The sequence below is a fragment of the Acomys russatus genome, chromosome 7 (genome assembly GCF_903995435.1).
Source record: "Acomys russatus chromosome 7, mAcoRus1.1, whole genome shotgun sequence".
Taxonomy (NCBI): domain Eukaryota; kingdom Metazoa; phylum Chordata; class Mammalia; order Rodentia; family Muridae; genus Acomys; species Acomys russatus.
In genome coordinates, this window is record NC_067143.1 from 38,669,044 (window position 1) to 38,695,467 (window position 26,424).

The 26,424-nt window shown below is 48.0% G+C and overlaps 1 protein-coding gene across 1 annotated transcript in view; it reads right to left on the minus strand.

The window, feature by feature from the left end:
- Positions 1-732: 732 nt before the first annotated feature.
- The window catches only part of Cemip (cell migration inducing hyaluronidase 1), a 71,647-nt gene continuing 45,955 nt past the window's right edge, over positions 733-26,424 (minus strand). The window contains exons 16-28 of the mRNA XM_051148861.1: positions 24,783-24,868; positions 23,659-23,790; positions 21,523-21,558; positions 21,282-21,437; positions 18,709-18,889; positions 17,295-17,510; positions 13,653-13,864; positions 12,234-12,419; positions 9,006-9,210; positions 8,753-8,839; positions 7,266-7,423; positions 2,541-2,641; positions 733-902 (exon numbers count right to left, since the gene is read on the minus strand). Coding sequence (XP_051004818.1) covers positions 775-902; positions 2,541-2,641; positions 7,266-7,423; positions 8,753-8,839; positions 9,006-9,210; positions 12,234-12,419; positions 13,653-13,864; positions 17,295-17,510; positions 18,709-18,889; positions 21,282-21,437; positions 21,523-21,558; positions 23,659-23,790; positions 24,783-24,868 — 1,884 coding nt within the window. The 3' untranslated portion in view covers positions 733-774. The remainder of the gene's footprint in view (positions 903-2,540; positions 2,642-7,265; positions 7,424-8,752; positions 8,840-9,005; positions 9,211-12,233; positions 12,420-13,652; positions 13,865-17,294; positions 17,511-18,708; positions 18,890-21,281; positions 21,438-21,522; positions 21,559-23,658; positions 23,791-24,782; positions 24,869-26,424) is intronic.

Genomic DNA, 26,424 nt, shown 5'->3' on the forward strand with positions numbered 1-26,424 from the left:
GCTCTAAGCCTGTTATCAGAGTGTACTGAGACCTGGCTGCCTATCGCCTGCTGACCCCAGACCCTCAGGTGTGAGCTCTCACCTCTCCATCTTCTGTATCCAATGGCGTTCATAGTGGAGATGTCAGCTGTGATGATTATTTCTACTGATGGGCTCCAGGCACAAAGCAAAAAACTATAGAGTTCTACAATCTCAGGAGGACATCTAGGACCTACCTAGTCCCCGTCCCAATGTGCCAACTAAAGTCTCTTGAAAAGGGATCCCCTCTAGGCACAGGGCTCCATCTCTTCCCCAGTGCAGTCTGCCACCCTGGCCAGCTCTGTGTATATGCCAGCTCCTAATCCCAGGAAGCCCTACCCTTCCTTACCAGAATAAAGATGGACTTCCCTTCATCTGCCACTTAATGAATCTGCAAGTGACTGTGGAAACATGCGTGTGGTCCCATTATCCAGACCACCCCTTAGCTGAGCTCAGATTCCTGACCAAGTGGCTCTTTGCTGCCAGCACAACCCAGGTCTCTTTATATGGTCCCCATGCCTACTGACGAGGCATAAATAGGAGAGAAGCACCCAAAAGGAGGTTGTAGCATCAGCCAACACTGCCCAGGGGCTGCAGGTAGACTTGAGTAGGGGCAGGTGGCAGCACCGAGGTCTCTGATATCTGTCCCTTAGCCCAGCAGAGCTGAAAACCAGGGGACCCAGCCATCCTGCCCTCCCCGCTCCGCACGGCTGCTGTAGGAGTCCAGCCTGGGGTGATACCAAGTGGCAACTGTCCTTACAGCTTCTTCTTCCTCACCACAGGGATGGGCACCACTTGGAAGATTTTGGCCTTGTGTTCTCCAGTCTCCAGAGTCACCCAGGTGGGTCGGAAGCTGCCTTTGAAGCCGACGAATGCCATTTTTTCTGTAAAGTGAGGAACCAAGTGGGTGAAGACAAAGAAGCCAGTATAGAAGTGCTGAATGTTGGGTCTTAACCCTCCCTTGAGCACCCTCCACCAATCCCTTTCTAGCTACATTGGGCTCTATTCCTCTTAGATAGGCTCTCTGGAGCTCAGCAGTTGCTGGGGATTTGGTATTTTTTAGTATGGGTCTTGTAGGTACCACTCTTGAGCCTCATGGCCACCCCAGTAGGGTAGATGTTCTGTATGTTACAGGAGAGCCGCGCACAGTAGAGGCCAAGGGAGGTGGGGGTGGAAGCTAATAAGATTCCTGCATGCCTTCTAGCTGACCTATGATCACCATAAACTCTCTGTAGCCTATGATGCCACCTATCAAATGGTGCCATTTGTCATCCTCAGCTCAGTTGCTTTGTGGATTAAGGAGGGAAGGGGCTTCCCAGGACATGAATGACACGCAGCGTGGGACCGAGGAGTAGAACCCCAGACCTTAAGGCCTCCACATTGCGTAGGCTCTCTCTGACCTGCACTTGAATAACTTGTCCATGTCTACACTCAGAAGTGGCCCAGGCTGGAGGACAGTGTACATCTGGCACCTCTAGACAAGTACCACTTGACGTCATCAGTCACTGTATATCTGAGGCTTTTTGGCAAAGGCGTCTTAATTTAACACAGAAGCCCCCAAATAGCCCTGGAGTTGCCAGAAAAGGACCTTGGCTCCCTTTCTCTACTGCCTGCTGTGACAAGCTGTGACAAAAAATCTTTCTGGATTTTTTTTCTCTGGTTGTCTGGGATAAATATCTGCATGATAGGCTGCTGGTTTTGATGTTCATCACAGTTAGGACACAGAGCCAAGACCTGGCTCAGAAAGGCACAGGTCCATATCCTGGCTGAAGCAAGTGCCTCACTAGGTAACCATTGATTTCTTCCTCTTCTGTGGTGAGAACCATAACTGGTGCCCAAGTTGTTTGTGAATGCATGAGATAATTATTGAAAGTTCAGCAAGGCGCTCGGCTGACATCAAATGGTAGTTATCATGGTCATCATCATTCATGTATCTGCCCCCTCTTATTTGTACCTCCCGGGGGCCTTGCTCTGAACAACCTATGACAAATGAGCACCATGTGGGTATTTATAACTGGCTAGCTTTATCCAGCATTTCCAGGAAGTCTGGGTTGGGTTTCACCACAGAAGAGGTGTGTGACCTTAAACAAGCATAGAGACTCTCCCAGACTGAATTCTGTCTTCTTTTCCCATCTTAGAACTCAGAGAAGAAATTTTCCAACTGTAGAAGATGGTACAAGAGCAGGCATCAGCTGGACTTGTGAGGAGGATGCAGACCCTTGGCCAGGCTAAATGGTCAGAAAAAGGCCGTTTCTGATGATGCTTTCATTGCATAAAGGGCCACTTGTGGCATAGAGAGGGGAATGACTCTAGCTGTATTCTTCTAGTGTCTGGCCACAAGGAAGAATGAATGTGCTGTAATGCAGGGATGGTGAGCAGATGGCATATGGCCAGGAGGCCACTGACGATGCTGAGGATTCTGGGGCTCATGGGAAACACTGTCCCGGATGCAGCAAGGGAAAGGGTATCTCCACACCATCTGCCCTGGTCCTGAAGTCAGCTTAAACCCGACTCTGACTTACCTTTCAACTTGAGACCTTTGTCTGCCCCAAGCTTTTCCAGCACTCTGGTCCATGGGCCTCTGGTGATGTACCTGCCCTTTGACGCCATGAGAACTATGGAACTGAGGAAGAAGGGACCGGTCAGATGACAGGAATGAGGGGAAATTGCAGCGAGGGGTTGTGGGAAGGATGCTGGCCTTGGGTGGGAACTGAGGAGGCAGTGCCAGTGCGTGGCCAGGGATTTGAGAGAGGGTGTCATTTCCTCCTCCGTATTAATCAACATATGCTTTCCTTTTAGTGACAAGTATCCCCCAGCCACATCTGGCCACATCTGGTGTCCCTGGCCTTTTCAAGCTTAGACAGGGTTCACTGCTTTAAATGTTTGCCAACAAATTGGACAGAATATATGTAAAGAGCACGCTACCACGGGGTGTACAGGGGCTCAGAGTGCGACTGCACGGGCATAATCTCTCTCTCTCTCTCTCTCTCTCTCTCTCTCTCTCTCTCTCTCTCTCTCTCTCTCTCTCCCTCTCTCTCTCCTTTCTCTAACAGAAAAGTTTATTTAAGATATTGCATTTTCCACTTGAAATACATTTCTTATAAAGTTTAATGCTAGTTCATTTCTTTGTGAATTTCTATTTCCTTCCTTCTTTCCCTCCTTCTTGCCTTCCCCTTTCTGATTTTTTGTTTTGTTTTGTTTTGATTCAAGGTTTCACTACGTAGCCCTGGTTGGCCTGGAATTTACTATGTAGAGCAGGCTCGCCTTAAAACTCATACAGATCTACCTGTCTCTGTTTTCCGGAGTGCTGGGATTAAAGACATACATACTAGCAAATATGTACTTCTTTTTAAAAATATTTTATTAATTTATTCATATGACATCTCAATGGTTATCCCATTCCTTATATCCTCCCATTCCTCCCTCCCTCTCATTTTCCCCTTACTCCTTTCCCTTATGACTATGACTGAGGGGGACTTCCTCTCCCTGTATATGCTCATAGGGTATCAAGTCTCTTCTTGGTAGCCTGGTATCCTTCCTCTGAGTGTCACCACGTCTCCCCATCCAGGGGACGTGGTTAAATATGGGGCATCAGAGTTCGTGTGAAAGTCAGACCCTACTCTCCACTCAACTGTAGAGAATGTCCTGTCCATTGGCTAGATCTGGGTAGGAGTTTGAAAATATGTACTTCTTAATTCAAATAATTTCAACACTGTTTGGGATAGAAGCCAACAGACATGTGGTGATGGAGAAAGACAAGATATCTAGAAGGGAGAAATGAAGGAATAAAAATGAGGAATCGAGGGAAAAGGAGGGAGCAGCTATCAGATGACAAAGCCATCATAAGCACCTGACAGCATGGAGCCTTGGTGACCTGCTTCAGCGACTCTACTTGGGGGCTCATAAGGATCTTGCCGACAACTCACAGCAGGCCTTCTGACCCACACGCTTCATTCCCACAAGCCCTCAGCTGACTTCCTAAGGACAGTGACCATGCCCCATGTTAGGGTCCCAGTGGAATCCATATTTCTCTCTCTTGATTATTTCCCATTTTTCCTTATGTGTGGCTCTCTGTGCATTGTGTGCATGCAGAAGCCATTGGAGGATGCCAGACGTCTTGCTCTGCCACTCTCCATCTTATTCCCTTGAGACAGGGTCTCTCTGAACCTTCTGCTAGGCGGGCAGCCTGCAAACCTGAGCAGTCCTGTCTCTGTCTCTCACAGGTTACAGGCACAGATGCGGCCATGACTGGCTTTTACACTGGTGCTGGGATCAGAGCCCTGGTCCTCACAGTTGTGCAGTGAGCGTCGAGCTATATGTGTGTGCTGTAATGGCTTCTGTGGATGGCACTGGGCTCTGGGCAGCCCAGCCTTCTCTCAGCTGCAGGAAGAGTATGGCCCAGCTTGAGGGCATTCTGGAAAGGACACTGTGTAGTCATTGCACTTCCAAAATGGTCTCTGTTGTGTGTCATCACCCTCTCTAGTCAGAGCCAGATCTGCCTCCTTTTGCCAATGGAGACTGAACAACAGTTACATATTATCTATGAAGGCTTCCCAGAGGGGTTGGTCAGGAGGGCAGGGGGCAGGAGCCAGAAGGACCCAATTTTCAAAAGTCCAGCTGGGGTGTCTGTTCTTCCTGCTTTGGGCTGTGTTTAGTCCCTAGTGCTAAGAAAATAGCATCTAGTGGTGGCAGACTCATGCTGGGCCAGACATGGAGAGTGAGCACTGCCCTCAGAAGAGAAACAAGGCAGAAGCTCCACGGGGCTTCCAACTATCATCTCAGTGGAATTCTGTAACCACAGACCACAGTCCAGACATGGAAAAACTGTATGAGATTCTGGAACTTGCTATTACCCCCAATTTTCTCCCACTAGGAGCAGAAGGAAAGCTGTCAACCGGCAAAGGGCTAGTGCACATTAAGAGCCAAGGGGAGGGCAGCTGGGAGGCTATCTTGGGTTCTTTAAGAAGGCTAAAAGGAGGGGGCCCAAGGGATTGGTAAGGTGAGGCTCATTTATGAGAAAGGATTCACTGCTGACACACCCTTGGGGGTGGATCCAGGCTCCACTCTCAAGAGGAAATTTCCCCATTGTTTAGACTCAGAATAAACACTGAAGGCCCATGGCTGAAAACTCAAAGGAAGGTCCTACACTCAGGGTGGCATCTGGATCAGACGACAGAAGAGATAGGCTTGCTTGTCCCACAGCCTCCTGGTATGATTCACATCAGAGTCTCTCGGTCTGGTACATTATCCTCGTGATCACTTAGCCCCTGTGCCTGCTGACATAGCCCTCCACAGGTGGAAGGTCAGAGAGAGCCTTCAGAAGCTATCCTCAGTGTCTGTGGGACCTCTCAGAGCCAGTGGTGGTCCTGGGGATGAGTGGGGGAGGGTGAGATAGGACTAGGCTGGGTCTGAGCCACAGAACAGAAGCACCTTTCCAGCCCCACTCAATTGCTGCTTCCCAGGAGGTAGGGAGGAGTTGCCGGCGGTACCCATTCCTGTCTGTGTATCCACTGCCAGTCTAAGACTGATGCAGACCATCTACACTTCTCCTAGGGATCTGCAGGGGCTGCAAGGAGCTACACACCCTACTCCAAACAGAACTCTGGGGCTATTTCTCACTCCTGCCTTCCACCCTCTGGTTCATTTTTAAAAAATCAAGCCTGTGGCAAAAAAAAAAAAAAAAAAAAAAAAAAAAAAAAAAAAAAGGCCCAAAACCTACTGATCTCTGAGTGATAAATGTACTTTCCCAACATGGAGAGTCATGTTCTTCTGTATAAATCTGCACATGAAAACTAGAGTGTGGGGCTGGGGAGCTGGCTCAGTCATTTAGGGGTGCTTGTATTGCAAACACAAGGACAAAAGTTTGACTCTCAGAACCCGTGTAAAATAAAGCCAAGTGTGGTGGCACTTGCACTTGTAATCTCAGTGATCAGGAAGTGGAGACAAGCATGGATCCGCAGGGCTTGCTGGCCAGCCAGCCTTGCCTACTTGGAGAATTCCAGGCTAATGAGAGACCTTTTCTCAAAACAAAACAAGTGCCTGAAGAATGACACCCAAGGTGGTCTTCTGGATTCTACACATGTGTGCACACACCTGTACATATGAACCCATTCACTCCCACATGCATACATGCAAATACAATGTGAAAGGAGCACTGAGAGTGTGAAGAACAGACAAAACATGAGCAAGAACCACACGCAATTCTGTTCTAGCTCCCCCAGGGCTAAGAGAGTGCATCTGGAAGGGTGCTTGTCTCTAGTCATAAACTATTTACTAAGTACCTAGGTGTGACAGGTGCCACAGGAATCACACAGGCTTTCCACTAAGCTTGTGGCTCCAGAGAAATTTCCATGCCCATATTACAGTTCAGGGATTCAGCACACATAAGTCTATTGTAGAGTCAACATTAAGAAGGCAGATTCCTTGGGGAGGCATCAGGCAAGGTTCCCAGTTCTGTTTTGAGCTGTGCTCCCGTGGAGCGTGGTGGAGGATGGGAAAAGACATCAGCGAGGAGGAAGCAGATGTGTTAGACTTGGAAGGAGCGAGGAGAGGTTACTAACATTTAAGCAGCTCAAACTATGGTCATGGTGTCCATTGATCATCAGTGATAGAGCAAGGCCCTATCCACAGAGATGACACCATGGAGGGACCAGGTGGGAGGGCAATGGACTGTGTTAGACTGTGTTAGAATATGCGGGTAAGACAGAGATGATACTCGGCATTAAGTTCAAGTTCTGGGCTAAACATCTAGATGGCTGAAGATTTAGAGAAGACGGAAGAAGTGGCTGATCTGGAGGATGAAAAGGGAAAAGGAAGAGACAAAGGGGGCGAGAATCTAGTTCCATTCGAGACATCTAGGTGATGTCCTCTAAGCAGCCATTGGATAGGAATGCTTGGGGTTTAGGAAAGAGATCCAGGCTGGAGAGCTTCAGAAGCCACCAGCATTTGGATCCCATTGGAGATGTGGGTGGGGATGAGATCACTGGGAGAGAGTGTTGTGATGGGGGCAGAGGGTCAGGCAGCCTTCCAAGGAGTGAGGCAGCAGTCCTCTCTGCCTCAGCCTGACCTACATCCACAGCAGCCCTGCCTCCAGAATGCCCAGCAACAGACGTGAAGGTCTCCCCACCCAGTAGGCATAGATCATCCTGACTGGCAAGTATCATGAGAGAGGTGGACATGAGGGACAGGGCCCTAGATAGGACTCTGTTATGTCACTGGACAGTCGAGAAATGAAGATATAGACTCACTTGTCAGGGACAGCTGCCACATAGTTGAAGAGCTGCCAGGGTATGCCCTGCAGAATGGCATTTCTGAAGTTCCCGTGGCTAACCACATGACCTCGGTTCCCATCAATCACCACTACCTGGATGCCGTCTTCTGAGCAAGGGTACTTCCTCCCATCCACCTGCAGGGCCAAAGCAACACAGATGTGAGGCATTCTGGGACTGCTGAGGCCCCAAGTTTCTCCTTCCTGTATGGTTCCTATGTAGACACTAAAAGCAGAGCTTGGTTACACAGCTGCTCGGTTTATGAGAAATCTCCACACCTTCACACCCCTTCCCTGTGCTCCCTGTAGACTTAAATACTGAGCTCCCAAAAGATATGCCCACTAGGAACCTGTGAATTTGATTTTTATCTAGAAACAGTGTTTTCGAACATGTCTTAATGACATGCAGACGTGACTTAATATTAAGGATCTCAGGGCAGGATCATTCAGAATGTTTGGGGCAGGCACCCAGGCCAACGATAGAGCCTCTTTGGAAGGAAGGCGAGAGATATGAGAGGCACAAAGAAGGGAGGGCCTCATGAAGACGGGACAGAAATGTCAGTGATGTAACTCTAATCCACAGGGCTCTTAGAGCCACCAGAAGTTAAAGGATGCTTTCTGGTTTCCAAAATGGAAAGAGAATAACTTTTTGTTTTGTTTTGTTTTAACCCATCCAGCTTGTGGCAACTTATAATAGTACCAGCTGTTACAGTTTAATCTCACATGCCCCCACAGGCTCATGTTTTGAATGCTTGTTCCCTATGTGGTAGTGATGTTTCAGGAGTGTGTGATACCTTTAGGAGGTAGAATCTAACTGGAGGAAGTAGATTACTATGAGTTGGTCTTTTCAAGTCATTTCTGGCTCCTAGCTCCTGCCTCTCTCTTGGCTTCCTGGTCCTGCCTGGGGTCAACAGCCATTGTTACACTCACAGGTGTGGTGGTTTGCGTGTCAATGTTCCCCTGCAGCTCATAGATTTGAATAACTGGGTCTCCAGTTGGTGGAATCCATTGGGAAGGATTAGGAGGTGTGGCCTCGTTCAAGGAGGTGTGTCCCTAGGAACAGGCTTTGAGGTTACAGAAGAGTCCTGCTATTACCAGTGTCTCTCTGCCTCCTGGCTTGTAGATCAAGAGGGAAGCTCTCAGCTGTTCCTACCACCATACCTTTTCTCTGCTGTTGCAAACTTGAGCCATCTGAAACTGTAAGCCCCAAATTAAACGCTTTCATTTATAAGTTGCTTTGGTCGTGGTGTTGTGTCACAGCAATCAAAAAGTAACAATGACAGTAGGCCTCTGTGAACTGGGCTATCCTGTCTCACTACAAGGGACCAAAGCACCTTGAAACCATGAACCATAATAAATCTCTCCTCTCATAAGTCATTGGGCACTATGGTCACAGCGAAGCAAAACTAGCTAAAACACCTACTCCACCTCAGTGAGCAGCCTGAGACCTACAGGGTCTTTGCTTACTTCAATATAAGCGAAGTCATTCCGAAGGTGGAAGAAGTGCTGCCTGGAACTTTCCATCTTCACTTCCAGGAAGTGGTCTTTTGTCTTCTGAAAAACAGATGCAGGACAGTTGTGGAGTCTGGGTATTTCTCCTCATGTATCGCCATGCCTTGACCCAGAACTGAGTCATGGAGCCAAGTAGGTACCCAGAGAGGAGTTCAACTGGGTCTGCACTTCCTGGAGACAGAGGGACCAGCCTGCCATGGCCACTTACCAGCTGAGCCCCAAAGAGCTTCTTGGGCATTGGCACATCCACCATGGCCCTCTCTGTAAATCTGGGATACGCAGTGGCCGTGCAGTCGCTGATGCCTGAGTTCCTCGGGATCAGAGCTTTAATCTTGATTCTCTCACAGCCCTTCATGGAGCAGAAAGCAAATTTCTCCCTTTCGTTCTGGGCTTTTAGCTTCAAGAAGAGCAACCTGCACACAGAAGGAATCTGGGTGTTCCTATGGGGCACTTAGAACCTGTTCTCACACCAAATCAGACATGGTGGTACCCACCTATCATCCCAGCACTTGAGAAGCAGAGGTGGGAAGGTTACCCCAAATTCAAGGCCAGACTGGTCTACATATTCAGATCAAAGTCAAGAAGGGCTATCTAGCAAGGCCTTGTCTTTCAAGCAATCAAATGAACAAACAAATAGAAAACCTCCTGGTCACTGAGGTTACATCCCGAGGTCCTTAAATCATGGAACTGTGTCTGTCAGAGAGTCATATGCACTTGAAGGAATTGAGAAGGAGCTAAAAGTGTTGGCAAATATTTTCTGAGGACCAACTAAATATACAATTATTGTAAATTGACATATCATCTCATGTAAATTGCCAGATAGAGAAATTGTCTCAGAAGTGACTACACAGCTGGGAATAACAGAGCTGGGAGTTTTCCCATCCTACCATGTATCCCGACTCTACTTTTGTTCAAGCCGTAACTGGTTTTCCTAACTATTGGGAAGGAAGCTGGCCTGTGTTCCAGGGAATCAGACTATGTGGCTGACACAGTACTAACTTGGCATTTGTTCTCGCTGTTCTTTCATCTCAGAGAAATGCTCTTGAGCTGAGTCCTGTCTGTGATACCTAAAGATATGGTCCCGATTGTCTCCACACTTTTCTTTAGGGGAGCCAACTTTCAATGAGCCCACTTGGCTTTGGCCCAGGGTGCCATAGTCTACTCTACCCCACATCTGACCAGAGTAGGGGTTCTCAATGGATTCTCAATAGGCAGCTTATTGGCTATAGGGAGGCAAGAAGATATACTCTCTTGTGAGCTACAGTGAAGAAAGGGCTGGGTCTTGTTTCCTGGTTGGTATTCGAGTTGTAAGGGCAAGCGAGTAGTGGCTACTTTGACTATTTTGTGCCATAGCCCTCCTGAGGAATCAAGAAGAGAAGGCAGCTTGAGAGAAGACCCTGATACAAGAGGCGTGGCATACACATGCACTCATTTGTGACACTGTGAGGGAATGAGTCTTGTCTTGAACTTGAGCTGTGTCAAAGCCTTCCAAAGCAAGAATCTTTCTTCTTCTGGGTGTGGTACCAAAGAACTTTAATCTAAGTACTTGGAAGGTAAAGGCTGGTGGATCTCTATGAATTTGAGGCCAGCCTGGTCTCCACTGTTCCAGACCATCCAGGTCTATATAGTGAGACCCTGTCTCAAAGACAGAAAAACCAAACATACATACAAACAAAAATTACCCCTGTTCCTGGCATCAAGCCATCCCTGACTAAAATGGAAACTAAGAGATACAGGAGTCTCCAGCTCAAGGCCGAGTACAGAGCTGGTACCATTTATATGTTCTGTATGAAGGAGAGGCCGCAGAATTGACACCTCCTTTGAGTGTTGCCCATGGCCACATCACACTGGGGCTCCCTTCCCCATAAGAATAAATGCCAACAACCTAGAGGCAAAAGTTGGTATGACCACATAGCTTCTATACTGGTCTTTATAGCATTAAAATGTCCTTGTTGCCAGATCAGAGCAAGGGGAATCTGAGAGTCCATCCATCCCAAGCTCCTTCTACACAGATCACACCTCTGGCCTTGACCTGCAACCTATGGGTGTTCTAGTAAGCTGGAAAGAATGTCAAGGCCCTGGGATGGTAAGAAACCAGCACCCTGCCCTCAGTGCCACGCATGGTCCTGGAGCAGTGCCACCCATGGCCATACTCCTTTATACCATACTTCATTATTTGGTGATGCCTCTTTGGGGGTTGGCAACTGGTAAAGCATAGCTAAAGCCAAACCAAAGCCCATTTCCCTCCTTGGAACTAGCTTCTCTTAGCCAGCCTATTTTCATTCTACTCCTAATTATGACAATTTGATAGCTTTTCGAAAAAGAAAGTAGCTATTTTGTTTTCTCCTCATAAGAAGAGCAGAATGCCCATTAAATAACCTTTCACCTTACTCCTCAGAAGACTTCATCACTCTGGAGCACACGGGACTTCCTCAGTTGTTAGTGTAGATTTCATATCTCTCCCTCCCTTCCTCCCTCCTTTCCTCCCCTTTCTCTGTGTGTATTTGTACGGATATACAGGCACATGTATGGATGCATGAATATGGAGACCAGAGGTTAACTCTCAGTGTCATCTTCAGGAGTTGTCCATATTAATTTTTTGTTTGTTTGTTTTGAGACAGGGTTTCTCTTTGTAACCTTGACTGTCCTGGGCTTGCTTTGTAGAGCAGGCTAGCCTCAAACTCAGAGAGATCTGAGTGCCTCTACCTCCCTGAGTGCAAGGATTACAGGTGTACACCACCATGCCCATCGGTCCATATTAAATTTTAAGAAAGGAATTTTTATTCTTACCTGGACTTTTCAGATTAAACTAGACTGGCTAGTGACGCCAGGGAATCTGCCTGTCTCTTCCCCTTACCCCCTATCCCCAACCCGCAGTTCTTGGGGACTGAACTCAGGTCCTCATGCTTGCACTTTCAGTATTTGACTGACTGAATCATCTCCTGGCCATGGGTTTATTTTAGGAGACGAGACCAAAAACTTTCTAGTGTCTTTGTGGCGATACCTTGCTCCCACTGCGTCTCTGTGAGCAGGACCCAGTAAAGGTTAGCAGAAGTGGAGGGGCTTAGATCCAGCTGGGATAAGTTTGTGCTGTGGCCCCTGAGCAAGTCACTCCTGTTTTCCCATCTTCAGATTAGAATATTATTTGTTCCATTTGGGTTCCATCATGTTAGTTTATTTGGTTTTGCTTATTGCCTTTTTTTTCCCTCAAAATTTTTCTTCAATCCACTTGTAGGTTTATTAGAGAGTTTATGTCCCTCCCAAAACTTGCTTGCTTTACGTGGTTGAGAACATGGTTAGTGTTAGGGTTAAAGTGCCCAGAAAAGCATCCTGTATCATTTGTAACCAACTACACTGTAGTTCTTAGGGCCGTGGAAAGACCTAAGATACATACTGAACTGAGCCCCATTTCTATAGACCATAGGAGCCTCCTTACCCAGATTCCTCATCCCAGTAGTAGTGGTTCCTGCCAGGATAGCTCTGCTCCACCTTGTCCATCTGCAGAGTCCTCACAAATGTCCCAGTCTTGGATGTTTGTTTTAGCAGGCGATTATGAACATCTGAAAGGATGGAAAAGGTGGTGCCTCTTGGGTAGCAGAGTCCCACTCGGATCCAGTCGCCCCTAGAAAGGACAGTTGGGTTAAGTCTGGGCCAGGGCCCTTGAGTACACCACAGGAATAGTGGCCAAAGAGTTCTTAGTTGGGAAATTTTGAACAAAATCATAATTAAGTTGCAAAGTGTTCAAGGAAAAAAGGATGGATGATGGCCACCACTGGCTGAGGAGGACCATCAGGATGGGCCACCTATGAGCGTTCACAGGCTGATCTAAGGGTGCTCTGTGTGAGTTTTGGCTAGGAAAATGGTATTCTTTCAACTGGGCACAAACAACTGAGAGCTAGGGTCAGCCCCTTCCTGATAGAGCATGATTGGATGGACAGCCTGCTTTGCCCCACCTTCTACAGTGGGCAGCTGTCTGTCTCAGGAGTAGAGTGACAAGCACACCATACATGCAGGGAGTGCTTGAACATGGACATACACAGCTGGCCTGATGTCCCTAACCTAACAGCTTCCCCTCTGCTGAGGTTTGTATTGGTGGACTTAACAGCTCCCTGAGCCACCTAGGAAAGGGTGCAATCCCCCAGTGCATGGCTGTGAGGGATTGTCTAGGTTACATTAATTGAGGTGGGGAGACCCACCCTAACTGTGGGTGACACCATTCCATTGGCTGGGGTCCTAGCTGGTATAAAAAGAAGTGTTCATGTCCCTTGGCTTCCTGACTGGGGGTGCAGTGTGACCAGCTGCCTCAAGCTGCTGCCAGCAGGATGTCCTCACTGTAACAGACTTTAATGTCAAACCCTGAGCGGAAAAAAAAAAAATCCTTCCTTCCTCGAGTTGCTTCTGTTAGGATATCTTACCACAGCAACAAAAGAGTAATTGAGACGCCCTACGCAGCTTTGTTCCCTTCTCCATAAATAACATCAGCAATGCCCTGCATTTTTTCCCACTTACTGAGCTCGCAGTGATGCTAAGAAGTGGGTGACAGTTATATCATTAGCTTGCTACATGTGCTTTGTTCACTTGGCAGGTGAGCATTCCCTCAAGCCTCCAAGAGATTAGCTGTTCTGCACAAGGTGGGCCCACTATGCAGCCTCAGCCTGTGCCCTTGGCTTCTCAAACTCTGGGTGACTAGAACCTGTCTGGGTACCTCCAGAAGGGGTTACAGGGTTACAGGGACCAGGATGAGGTCAGCAACCCCAAGGCTTTGCAGTGGGAGGGCGGGGTTCTCACTACCCCTGCCTGAGCTCAGTCAGCACCACCAGTCCTGGGTCCTGCTTTCCTGGCTGTTCTCACTCACTTGTTGAAGTTGATGAGCCAGATGGCAAGCTCAGCAGGCGCAGTGTGGTCCCAGTGGATGGTATAGCCCTTCTGCAGGGTGATGACAGGCTGATACTGCTGGTAGTGGGTGCTCCTGGTGAGGGCACCCTCCAGGTAGAGGGGGTGGCTGGGGAAGTCGTTCTTAATGATCTTCATACGCAGGTTGCTGCTCTTGTAGGCTTGGATGTACATCTTTGTAAACCCAAAAAGGAATCGCACAAGGAAGCTGTTACAAGGGATTGTTCTAGAGTGTCTGGCTAACATCTGATCACAGAGGGCACTCTCAGAGCTGCTGTCTCTTCCCAGAGCCGGAATGAAAGGAAGACCAAATAAGGGGATGTCTCTCTTCTTCTGGCAGACACAGCCCAAGCTGCACCACGTAGCTTGGCAGACATTTTCTGTGATTTCAAAAAAAATGGCCTCTGCTAGCAAGTGACCGGTACAACTGTCAGGAGTTGGCTGCTAGGTACATGGTGAACTGTGGAAAGTGGAGGCATGTGTGGATGGACAAGGGGGGCGGGGGGAGAGAGAGAGAGAGAAAGAGAGAGAGGACCCTTCTTTTCTTCCTTCCTTCCTCCTTTCCTTCATTCCTTCCTTCTTTTCTTCCTTCATTACTTCCCTCCCTCTCTTCTTTCTCTCTATTTCTTCCTTCTAATGCACTGGGCATTAACTATAGGGCATTAAACACTGACTCTGCTAGGTGAGCACTCCACTGAGCTACATCTCTAGGCCTCTTTTTACTCCTTGAGTCAAGGAAGGTCTCATTCATTAAGCTGCCTGCCCAAGCCGGCCTTGAAACGCACTCTGTAGCTCATTCAGGGCATGAACCTGCTGTCCTCCTGCCTCCCACCTCTTCAGCAGTTGAGACGTCAGGCCCATAGGGAGGGGGGTATTAAAACTCTAGTGCAGATACAACCGGACCTTCTCCACCTATGAAAGTTTGTCTGGTGCGTTGTCCTACTTCTCGCACTGCCTCTCAGCCCACGGGCCAGGTGGTGTATGAGTACTCACCAGATGAGTACGTGTTGTCTCATTAAAAAAAAAAAAAAGTGAAAAGAAGGCTACCAGGCATGAAGTCCCTAAGGAGCAAAGAGCCAACCTGGATTTGAAACACTCTCCTGGGCACTAAGGAGATGGCTCAATGGGTAAAGCCCTGGCTACAAAAGCCTCAGACCCTGCATGTGGATCCTCAGTATCCATGTAAAAGCTGGCCTGGCAGCGTGTATCTATAACTCTAGCACTGGGGGTAGTCAGAAACAAATGACTCCTGGGGGCTTGTTGGACATATAGCCTAGTCAAATCCGGGAGCTTCAGATTCCGCAAGAGAGCTTATCTCAAAAAAAAAAAAAAAAAAAAAAAAAAAAAAAAAAAAAAAGAAAAGTGGAGAACAATAGAGGAAGCCATTACTCCTGGCCTCTACATGTACACACACAGGCAAAAGCACACAAATACATATATATATCATACATATACTACACACACACACACACACACACACACACACACACACCACCCTACTTGGTCTCATATTCATAAGATGACAGCTCTTCCCCTCTAGCTTTATTATGTAATTACATAGTGCGCATTTTGAACATTATGTAAGATGAAGAGAGAAATTCCAACATTGTCCATCTTACAGGCCTCTCAGATGCATCAATAGACACATTAAGGTATCTCGTAAACTATAGCACCAAGGGAGGAGGCTATTAGTAACAACTAGCCAGTAGCTGGCTATGATAATTGGGTAAGATCTAAAGATCAGCCATTTCCTAAGAAGATAAACCCCGTGTCAGGAAGAGAGGGTGGGCAGGACAGCTTGGGCTCCACACAGGATAGCTTGTCTGAACGTCAAAGCTGGACAGTGCTGGAGGTGTGGGTCTGGTCGTCATTCACACAGGCACGATCCCCACCCGTCAGCACTCCTCCCCGGCAGACCGTCACTTCTGCTGACATCTTGCCCTTGCCCTGTCCACACATGTGGCAGACATCTGGCCCTGGATCCTTGTACTTTCCCCATTGCTCCTCGAGCTCTCACTCACTCAAGGCCGAGAAAATCCCCTAGTCTAGGAGACAGGCACTGCTCCGGGCTCCGCGGGGTTTTCCACACTGCTAGGCAGTCTGTCTGCAGGCCTCTTGTCACCATGTCCCTGCAGCAGTCCCTCCAGCCACTTATTGCTCTCTGCAGGCCATCTTTGTCAGACCAAAGAAGCAGCCTCAATGTCCTGCCCTTGCCTTCCTTGGGCCCCTCCTTCCGCTAAGGCCATCCCTTCCCCCACCCTGCACTCTGTGCCCACCTTGCCCCTGTGGCTCTGTCCTCTCAGCCTGGCACCAAGTCTTTCTCTATCTACCTCTAGTCCTCTGCCAAATCACCATTCAGCTACTAACACTCCACTTTCTGATGTCCGCTGCGCTGGGAACAAACAATGGCTGCCATGCCCACGAAGACACCTTCACTCACATGCATCCCTTTCTCGCCCACCTGGCCCACTGTGCTTCCTTCCTAGTCTGACCGTTTCTTTGCTCTCTTTCCCCTCAATGATTCATTTGTTCATTCATTGTGGTCATGGTAGGTATTTCAGATTGTTACACTCTAGACATCGTAGAGCAACAGACGCTGTTTCATATGTTAGCCACTGAGTCCTGGGCTTGAGGACAGTGTGGCCCTGGAACCAGTTTGAAAATGCTATTTTAATTCATTTAAATCTCAAAATGCAGATCTGAGGCAGAGCATCAATCAATCAATAAATTTCAAAACAAAAGCAGCGAGAAGGTTTTCTTCTGATTAAGCACAACTTAATTATCTTGCTAGGCCTCTGTGTTACTTTGTTGAAAACTGGCATTTTAAAAGAAACGGGCTAGTAGGCTGGAGTGATGGCTCAGCAGGTAAGAGCACTTGTTGCTCTTCTGGAGGACCTGGACTCAGTTCCCAGCACCCACATAGTGGTTCACAACAATCTGTAACTTCAGTTCCAGGGGATCTGACACCGTTTTCTGATCTCTGTGGTCACCTGCATGCACACGTTGCACTCACATACATGTAGGTAGAATACTTGTGCACATAAAATAAATATTTAAAAAGAGATGTGGGCTGTACATGTAAAATATGTGAAATTTGAAGTCTATAAACAGAAAAATGCTAATTAATAACTTTATATTAACTACATGAATTTTGAGTATGTGTGAAGTATTATTGACCTGATTTCTCATTTTTTGCTTTACCTCTTAACATGACTACTGGGAAAGGTAGGGCCACATATTTCTATTTCTAAAAAGGGACAGGAGGAAAGATTTTATTTGTACCATCTGAAACCGTTCATAAAACCTGACTAAAGAAGTTCAGCTTTTAGCTCAAGCTCACACACAAGGCCACTGAGGCTCCAAGGGGATAAGCTGAAGAGCAGTAGTTAGCAAGTGCCGGAACCTGGCTTGAAATACCCCAGGGCAGTGTTTTGACTGTGAAAATCCTGTGAAATGGGAGGGAGGGGCAGGAAAAGTAATGAAAGAAAGTTTTGCACTGTTCTTGGCCCAACATCCAGCCAGACGGATGTACAGCAGGCTCTCTGAGTCCTTGCCACACGAGTGGGTGAGTGAGCTAGCAAGTGGCTTAGGGGGGCATCCCCACCTGTGCATAGCGCCCACTGCAGATGGCTCCTCTCCAGTCTGGGACGTTGATGCAGTCTGGGTGTCGAACCAGCCAATTGTCATCCTTGGTGAGGTAGGAGCCAGGGTACTCCGACACAGAGCCGTCCACATCGTGAAACACAGATGTCTTATCCCCATCCATGTCCAGCTGGTTGAACCAGGGCCCAGGCTCTCCGAAGAACACTCTGGAAGTAATCTGAACAGAGCCCAGAAAAATAAGACTGAGCCAGAAGGTGAGCGGAAACTGCAGCCGTCATCAGGCCAGGGCAGAGTTTCCAATTTCCGCTGACGGTACCAAGCAGCCAGACAGAGGCTGCCCTTGGGCGCTAGAGGAAACCACATGGCTGACCATCTCATGGAACCGCCCCCCCCCCCAAAAAAAAACCAGTCAGAGTGTCATCGTGCTTCAACTCTGAAAACTAGCATACATTTTTGGCTCTACGTACTGGTTTGGTTGCTGTAGGAGGCTTTGGAGGCTGGTCTGATGGAGGAGGGGCTTAGGAACCAGTGAATGTGAGTGAATGAACTGGGGAGGAGTTGAGGGTGAGTGCTTGTATGAGAAAGTGTGTACACTGTGCAAGGGGGACCTGTGTGTGAGGAGAGTGTGCATGAGCTTGTGGGTATATATGGTGGGTTTAATTAAGGAAGACAGCCATTGGCTATCTCTGTGACTAACCTCTTACAGGCTTTCAGGGGTCTGAGTGAAGAAATTAAGTAACTTAAGTTCCGTAGCTTCTCAGAGGTCTTACCAGTGAGTGAGCAGACAGGCAGGCAGTAGCAGGAAGGAGGAGGAAGAATGGAAGAGGAGGAGAAAAAGGAGGAGGAGGAGGGCAAGGAAGAGAGATGTGGGAGGAGGGGAAAGGTTTGGGAGACCACAGGCAATAGACAGTGAGAAGCAATGGGCCTCACAGGCAGCCTTGGCCTGCTCTCCTGACCCTCAGCTCCCTCCGCCTTCTCTACCTACAGCCAGGAAGGCCCTGTTTACATTCCACTTTCAGGATGAAGTTAAACAATGTCCTCAGAAGACTTCCTTTGGACACTGCTAGAATTGTGAGATGATCTGTACCAACTCAAGTAGCTTTGTTACAACCTCCAGTGTGTCAAGGGTCTAGAGGAACAGCTTCAGAACCCCGAATTCATCTCCCGGTTCTTACTGAGGTACAGATTGAAGAAGGCCAGTGGGCATTCACCCAGACTTGACCTTCTGCTATGACCTGAGCTTGTACTTTTCCAGTTTGGGCAGAGAGCAAACTGGGACATGATCCAGTCTACTTGGAGGAAGCTATTCCACCCTTGTGGTGGTGGCAACAGCTCAATCTCCAAGCCGTGGGGGACAAGTGAGTCATCACTCAAAGCCTGGCTATGCCAGGAGCCTATCCTGGCACCACACTCACCGGGACATCCTCAAAGGCAATGTTGGTCACATTGTTGTGGGGGCAGCTTTGCCAGGCATTGTTTAGGCGGAAGGCCAAGGCACTAGTGTGCCGGCCCTCGAGGGCCGCAAACTTGCGGAAGGTGCAGTTCTGGATGTTGATAGGACCGTCGTAGAACTGAATTCCTCTAATCGGAAAATTCCTGTGGAGTTAAGGAAGTCAGGTGTCAGATGAATGCCCAGTTGTTTGCTTCTTTGGAAGTGAATGGTAAGAGATTTTTCTGGGTAAAGCCATTCCTGATCCCCTCGTCCAGCAACTCCTTCCACTGAAGATCACTTAGTCAGTTAACTCATGTATGAGGACATGTCAATGAAAGAATGATTGCTGGATAAACGTCATTATAGACGGATGATTGATGGTGGGGATTGCATCAACTGGATGGTGTTTGGTAGAGAGATGGATGGATTGGGTTGGATGAATGGGTAGATGGATACTGGCTGATAGGCAGATGGATGAATGGATGGACAGATGGTAGGTAGATGGATGGTGGATGAATGGACGGTGGTGGGTGGATAGCTGGATGAGTGGATGAATTTTATATGATGGACAGATAGTTGGAGGCATGAATGATAGGTTGGTAGATAAATAGCTGTGTATCTAGTTGCTGACGTAGGGACCTTTGTTTAGGCAGTTTCTCTACTCTTCCCATCAATGTGTCCAGTCACTAGGAAAATACTGTAACTACTTCTGGAGGCTGCCAATACTCTGTCCCTTGGGAGGGGAGCACTGTTAGTCATTATCGCCCTAGTTTTGGTTGCCATAGCAGTTTAATCAGATTAAGATCCAGATGCATTTCCTCTGTAAGCCTATCCACTGGCAATGTGCTGGGCTTGGGAAACTGGTGAACAGAAATACACAGAATAGGCAATGACAAAAAAGAACTGTAATGCAATTTTTCAAGCACTGCCAGAAGCAAAGAGAGCTTTTTCTAAAAAAAAAAAAAAAAAAAGCAAGACCACAGACTGACCCAGGGAAGGCTTGGTACTGGGAAGCAACAGTCAGGAAGTGGGACGAGGTGGCAGCTGGAAGACATGGAGGGACCAGGAAAGAATTAATGATGCAGAAACTTCTCCCTTGCCTGGCAGGGGTACCTCCTCTCCCATTGACTTGAGACTCTTGAGCAGGGTATGTGAAAGGCAGGCCCAGGAGGGAATGCTCAGACTGCCTGGTGGCCTTTCTCAGGGCTGGTCACACATCTAGGCTTGTCATTTCTGTTCCTAATATATTAGTTTGTATTTATGTCTCTGCCTCTGGCTTCCCTTCTCTTCCGCAGGGAACTTAGGGGAGCAAGAGGATAAAGAAGGAAAAGGAAGCACACGAAGAGAGAGGCTGTCCCCAGTCTTCTTTTAAGGCTCCCAAAGAAGTCTCCACTCACCCCCAAATCTTGTGTTTCCATGTTTTTATATTAATAACCGATGATACCATCACCTTAAATCCTGGTTTTTTTGTTTGTTTGTTTGCTTGCTTTGCTTTTGTTTTTCGAGACAAGGTTTCTCTCTGTAGCCTTGGCTGTCCTAGACTCACTTTTGTAGACAAGGCTGGCCTTGAACTCACAGAGATCCACCTGCCTCTGCCTCCGAAACACTAGTACTAAGGGCATGCACCACTCCGCCCTGCTGCAGAATCCTGGTTTTCATGGGGTGAGTCCATACATTTTTCCAGTTTAAGTGTTCAGGGTCAGCATGTTCTAGCTAGTTCTACATAAAGCGCATGCTTCAAATCCTAATCTACCTCAATTAAATAAAATTGCATGGTCTTTCTTAGGTCTCTCCTCTCAAAGGCAGTGTGAGAAACCTGTTTGAGCCTGTCAGGCTACCATAGACAATCCTGTCCCTGGAGGTTGGCAAATAAATGTAGACTCAGAATCACTTTTAAATAAAAGGGTCTGCCACCATGTGGAAGCAAGGGATTCTCAATAGCTTGGTCAAAGAAGACCAGAGGCACGGCCCTGCGGATGCCTCTAGGGAATCTTTTGGGAGAGCCACGTGCACTGGGGTCGAAAGTTTTAGTCTGGGTGTTTCTGTCCTGATTGTAGCAGCAGAAACTGTTGTTTTCACAAAAACAAGACTAAAGCAATCATAGGGCCTCAGTAGATCCAGCCTTGCCTCCTGCACACACACGGCAGCCTTGAGATGTGGCTACCTGGGAGTGATCTGTCTTCTGGTGTAAGATTCTGATCTGGGAGAGGCATGGCTGCAGGTCTGATCACCTCGGCTCACTTGCTTCTCTGCCATACTCAGAAGTGAATGAAGGACTCTGAGTGGGTTGCTGAAGACTTGGACTCCCTCTTTCTGGACACCGTGTTCCCCTGATCATCTGATGGCATGTACTTGTTAGCATCTAGGTTACAGTATTTCCTCACTTCTCTCTCCTCATTCCAGATTTCATGCTCATTGTGGGTCTCAGCTATTACACGTCGCAGGTTGTTAGAGAGCAGAAAAATTCCAAGTCAACATACAAAAGCCAACTTTTAACTTTTCCCCCCAATGTCTGTAAGTCAAGCCACACAAAACAAGAATACATTGCAAACCTACTGGCCAATAGGGAGGGTCCTTCCATTGTGGTCCAAGCCACCTGGGCCCCAGATCCTGTTGTCCATCATTTCTGTGCCCACGTTGCCACTCTCGCCAACAAACAAGCTGTTCTTGATCTCTTGCTTAGAGCCGTCATCATATGGGAAGGTTCCACCGCTGCAAAGAGGAGATGTTAGGGATCAGATAGATGTCCAGATAGAAGCTCCCACAAAAGACCAATGACAATGGTGGTCACTCTTACCTGGCCAGAGTCAGGCCAATGCCATTATCAGCAAACCTAGGGATGAGAGCAGACAGTCAGTACGTGCTCTCACTCCACAGTTGAGGAGGCTGCAGAAGAAAGACCTCTCTCTGTCTCTAGAGTCTAACCGTGGACATTGAGGGAAGAGTTTTGCTGAAGAAGCCGTAATATTCCACCTACACAGCAAGAGGGTATTTTGGTTTTCTACTCACAGATATGGCATCCCTGGGAGTGCCTGGCAGGGAGCCAGATGATGCACCCACACTGGTAGGGGCCTCCACGATTCAGCATCTGTGGACATGGTGTACTAGCTACAGGAGGCTGGGCCTCACAGGCCTCCCTTGCCAGCCCAGCTCCTGAGGTCTGTAGGGTTAATCAGGAGAAATGACCAGTGGTAGGTGGCTGGGGGGTGGGGGGGAAGGGGCTGTGTTTTCTCACCCTCAGGGCCAGCACCACTGAAGGTAGGCTATGTGGGGCTACTCTCCGCCACAGTAAGAAGCTCAAATAGCTAATTTCTCAGTTTCCCAGAAGCCAGGCAGGTTCTGTGGCCAAGGAGCGGAAGGGCAAACCTCATAATTACACCATGATGACCACAGCTGCTCCCCTGCAACTCTGCCTGTATTTAGTAGGGTCAGTATAAGCAGATTTCTGGAGGCCACTGGTCCAGCCTTATGAGGGAGCTGGACCTTGAGTCTGTGCTGCCTTCACTTGTTCCTTTGTTCTTCTCTCTTTCTGTCCAGTGTACCCCCAAGGGCTTTATCTCCTTCGGGTGCCATTTTCCTGCACCATCTATTGCTTTTTGAATCTCCAGTGGTTTCATGTCGCCTATAAGCCAAGGCCCAGGTGATCCCTGTTCCCTTCTATGTCAGTCACACAGGGCTGATCCTGGTTTCCACAAACTCTCCAGTTTTCAACACACCTCATACTCAGTTCCATTTCAGCATGCTGTGCTTCCCCTCAAAAATCTCCCTAGCCAAACCAATCAGGTCTCATCTAGGGTACCAGGCTCCCCAGCTCTTTTCTACTCCCTGTCCCCAGCTTTTCCTCATCTCTGGTATCTTCTGGTGCATTGTCATGGTCCCTTTATACTCTCCTGTGACCATAGGGACCTTATAGACGCTCGTAGCTTCCTTCTCTACCCATCTCAGTGACTAAAACCAAACATTCATCCTATCTTGTCTCTGGAGGATTTGGGGTACTTCCACTGCATACCTTGTGAGCATCTGCAACTCAACACGTCTAAGAACACGGCTACCCACCCACGCTTGCTCACTATGCTGAAGGCTGGGGCTTATCCACACTCTCCTCTATAGTTCTTTCTCACCCGGACTGGAGTGTGGTATTCCATTTGGCATTCCATGTTCCCACCTCCAGGAGTACCCTCTCCCATCCTTGCCTGTATCCAGGGTCACTAGAGCCTTCCCCACTCCTCAGCAACCACACTGTATAAATACCAATTCTGTCAGCTGCAGACCATGTCAACTCTGTCTATTTGTGGGACCTCAGCCCTGATGGCGACCAGACTCTGGCTTCCTTAAAATGTCTGGTGGAGGACAAGAAGATGCACCCTCATTGGCAGGGCACTTCCTCATCTTTCTTGCAGAAGGAGAACCATGTTTAGCATAGACTTATGAGGACTTTACATCATAAGTCAATGTTTTTTGCTGTTTGCTACGTTTAGAGTCTAACAGCCTTAAGCATCAAGTCTTGTTTTTACCACTCATTAGCCATGCAACTTGAGACACTCACTGAGTCTCAATTTATCATCAACAGAGCTAGGATTTTGCTTTTTTTTTTCATTCATTCTTGAGAAATACAGTGAGAAAGAACTAAAACCAAAATTTAGGCACATAGTGAGTGTCCAGTTTCGTGACCCTTTTTTCCCTTTCTGTACTGATGAGAGAGGCCCCATGAGTCACCCATAGCACTGTGGGTGAATCTAACATGCTGCTGTGAGGAATGCTAACATGGTCTCCCTGGTCACTGTCCACTGCCATCCTATGTACTTGTCTCACAAGTGGAACAAAAAGCTGAATGCCAGACTGTTTAGAATCCTCTCTGCCAGGCTCAATCTTTGGTCTAGGAGAGGAACATCAAGCCTGTTTCGATCAGAGTCACCTTCCTTTCCAGACTCACCGGCAGCTGTCCAGCCACACGTCCCCACCCCGCAGCCAGGCTCCATGATCCTGGTTCTTGTAGGCAGTAAAGTGGCGGATGATGGCAGGCTCCCTGGGTTTTAGTGGGTCTGCGTCCTGGTGAGGGCTGTACCTGGAACATGGAAAGGCAACAAGCGGTATTTTCCCTCTGGGCTCTGTAAGCTGCTTTTCACTCACTGGTTCCCAGATATCTGACTCAATAGATATTCACTGGCACAGCAGGCTGTGGCATGAACAACTCTGAGTTTCTCCCAGAGGAGGGAGATGACATCCGTAGGGCCAAGCTCCATGCAGGAGATAGACAAGGGGTCCCACTTTTACTAATAACCATGAAGTTTTGATAATACTTTTTTTGCTTTCTTTGAGACAGGTTCTCATTATGTAGCCTCAGCTGGCCTAAAACTCACTGCGCAGACCACATTGACCTTGAACTCACAGAGATCTTCCTGCTTCCGCTGCCCAGGTACTGGATGAATTAAAGGCATGCATAACCATATCCAGCCTTGACAACAACTTATTTTTGTTTTGTTGTGTTGTGTTGTGTTTTGTTTTTGTTTTTGTTTTTGTTTTGAGACAGGCTTTTTCTGTTTAGCCTCAGCTGTCCTGGACACTAGGAGGACCAGGTTGGCATTGAACTCAGCAATTTGTCTGCTTCTGGAGTGCTGGGATTAAAGGCATGCACCACCACTCCCGGCTGATAACAACATTTTAAAAGCAGCCTCTGGTCTTCAGCTAGGCTCTGCCTTGGCTATCAGCCTGGCTATCAGATTCCTTACTGTTAAAATGGCAGCAAATGCTTCCTTTTTGAATGCTTTTGTATCCTAGCCCAGAGTGTCAGTGTCACGGCTCTGGCCATTCCTACTGTTTTATGGCCCTACCTCTGTGGAGGGATCTGGAAGCTGCTAGAATTTCAGGCTCCTTTTAGCTACTGGAGCCTGGACTCTAATTCAGACTTGGTCTAGACTTGTAGCACAGTACCGTATCTCAACCACTAGCTTCACACGAGCTAGCAAGCACTCTTTAGGTAAAGAGGTGCACCACTGAAGCAGAAGAAAAGAAGCAACTCAGAGGTCCCATGGGACAAGTTTTCCCAAGAGTTGTTACCTGGCAGAGATAATGGAGAGGAAGGGCCGCTTGTCCTTGGCCGATGCCTCAGTAGTCTTGACTCCATTGTCTATGATCATGCCAGCCTGGGGAGGGAGACACAATAGCTATCACCGCTGTCCACAGCCATGCTCTCATACCAGTCCAGGCACATGCTTTTGAATATGCCAGTAAACCCAGCATGATTCTCAGACTGCGTCCATGCAAAGTAGACTCTACAGTGAGAGAAGGAGAAAGCCAGCCTCGCTCTGCATCTCTCTGACCAGATCTGGGACAAGCAGACTTGTGTGTGTGTGATGGGTGTAGATGAAGAAACTGGGGTTTAAGAGTGTCCGACCTGGGGCCATATAGCCAATCCCGAATACAGTTCTCACACCACTTTGGAGAGTTCCTATCCCAGACTCCCAAGCAATGGCGACAAGTATACAATCAGAAATGTGTCACAGACTTTCAGATGAAATATTGGACTTGTCTCTTCTTTCCCTTCACCTGGGAGTCAGTGACTTCCTACAGCCTGTTCTGGTTCCTGCTTGACTTGAGGAGAAAGCTCGACTCTTTCTTAAAGACTTTTGAGACAGGACCTCATGTAACCCAGGCTGGCCTCAAACTTTCTCTGTAGCCAAGGATGACTGTGAATCTCTGATCTTCTTGCTTCAGTGCTGGCATTACAGGTGTGTGGCACCATGTCTAGTTTGTACGCAAACCCAGGGCTTCCATGTACACCAGGCAAACGCTCTTACCAACTGAGCTACATCTCCAACTCTGAGCCTGGCCCTTTTATTTGGTTCCAAAGCTGTCCACTTTACAGACACGAAGTGGGCTGCAATAGACTGCCCACTGGTCACCATCCAGTCCTTTTCATTCCCAGATCCCCTGGGGCCTCTTAGGAGGGCTCATATCACCGTAACCTCCAAGTTACTGTTTGTTCTCCAGTTGGCTTTAACTTAGTGACGGTGATAACATGGGCTTAGGCTCTTGGCTCTATTCTTAAACTGACATTGGCAAGTCTCCTCTCCTCTGGCTAGTCACATCATTATCTGAACAGTTGGCTAATAATACCTGCTTTGCAGAGTAGCTATGGTGACTGAACAAGATGCCTGAGAAATTACTGCATGAGGTGGGTGTGGTGTCAATCTTCCTGGGTAGAAGCATCCAGGATTCAGACCTGACACTCTTTGCTTAGACAGTCAACCTATAACTGCTGCTACTTCTCCTCCTCCTCTTCTTTTTGTTTTTTCAAGACAGGTTTTCTTTATGTAGCCTTGACTATCCTGGACTCGCTTTGTAGACCAGGCTGGCCTTGAACTAACAGCGATTCACCTCCCTCTGCTTCACAAGAGCTGGGATTAAAGGCGTGTGCCACCAAGCCCCACTGTGTAAATTCTTCTTTAATTTCTCCCTGCCTGTCTCAGAGCACCTCCTGTGCTTCTAAGTGCTAAAGCATCCCTCCTACACATGCATATGTCCTTGACTCTGACTCGCCTTCCTATTAGAGATGGTGCTTTTGACTGCATTACTCCTTGCCCCAGCTCCCTTTGCTGCCAAGTCCTGTGGGCCCCCTCTTTCAAGAGGGAAATCTTGAGGGTTCAGGGAATGGTGGGTCCCAACAAGAGGCCAATGTATTTTCTCTCCTTCCACACTG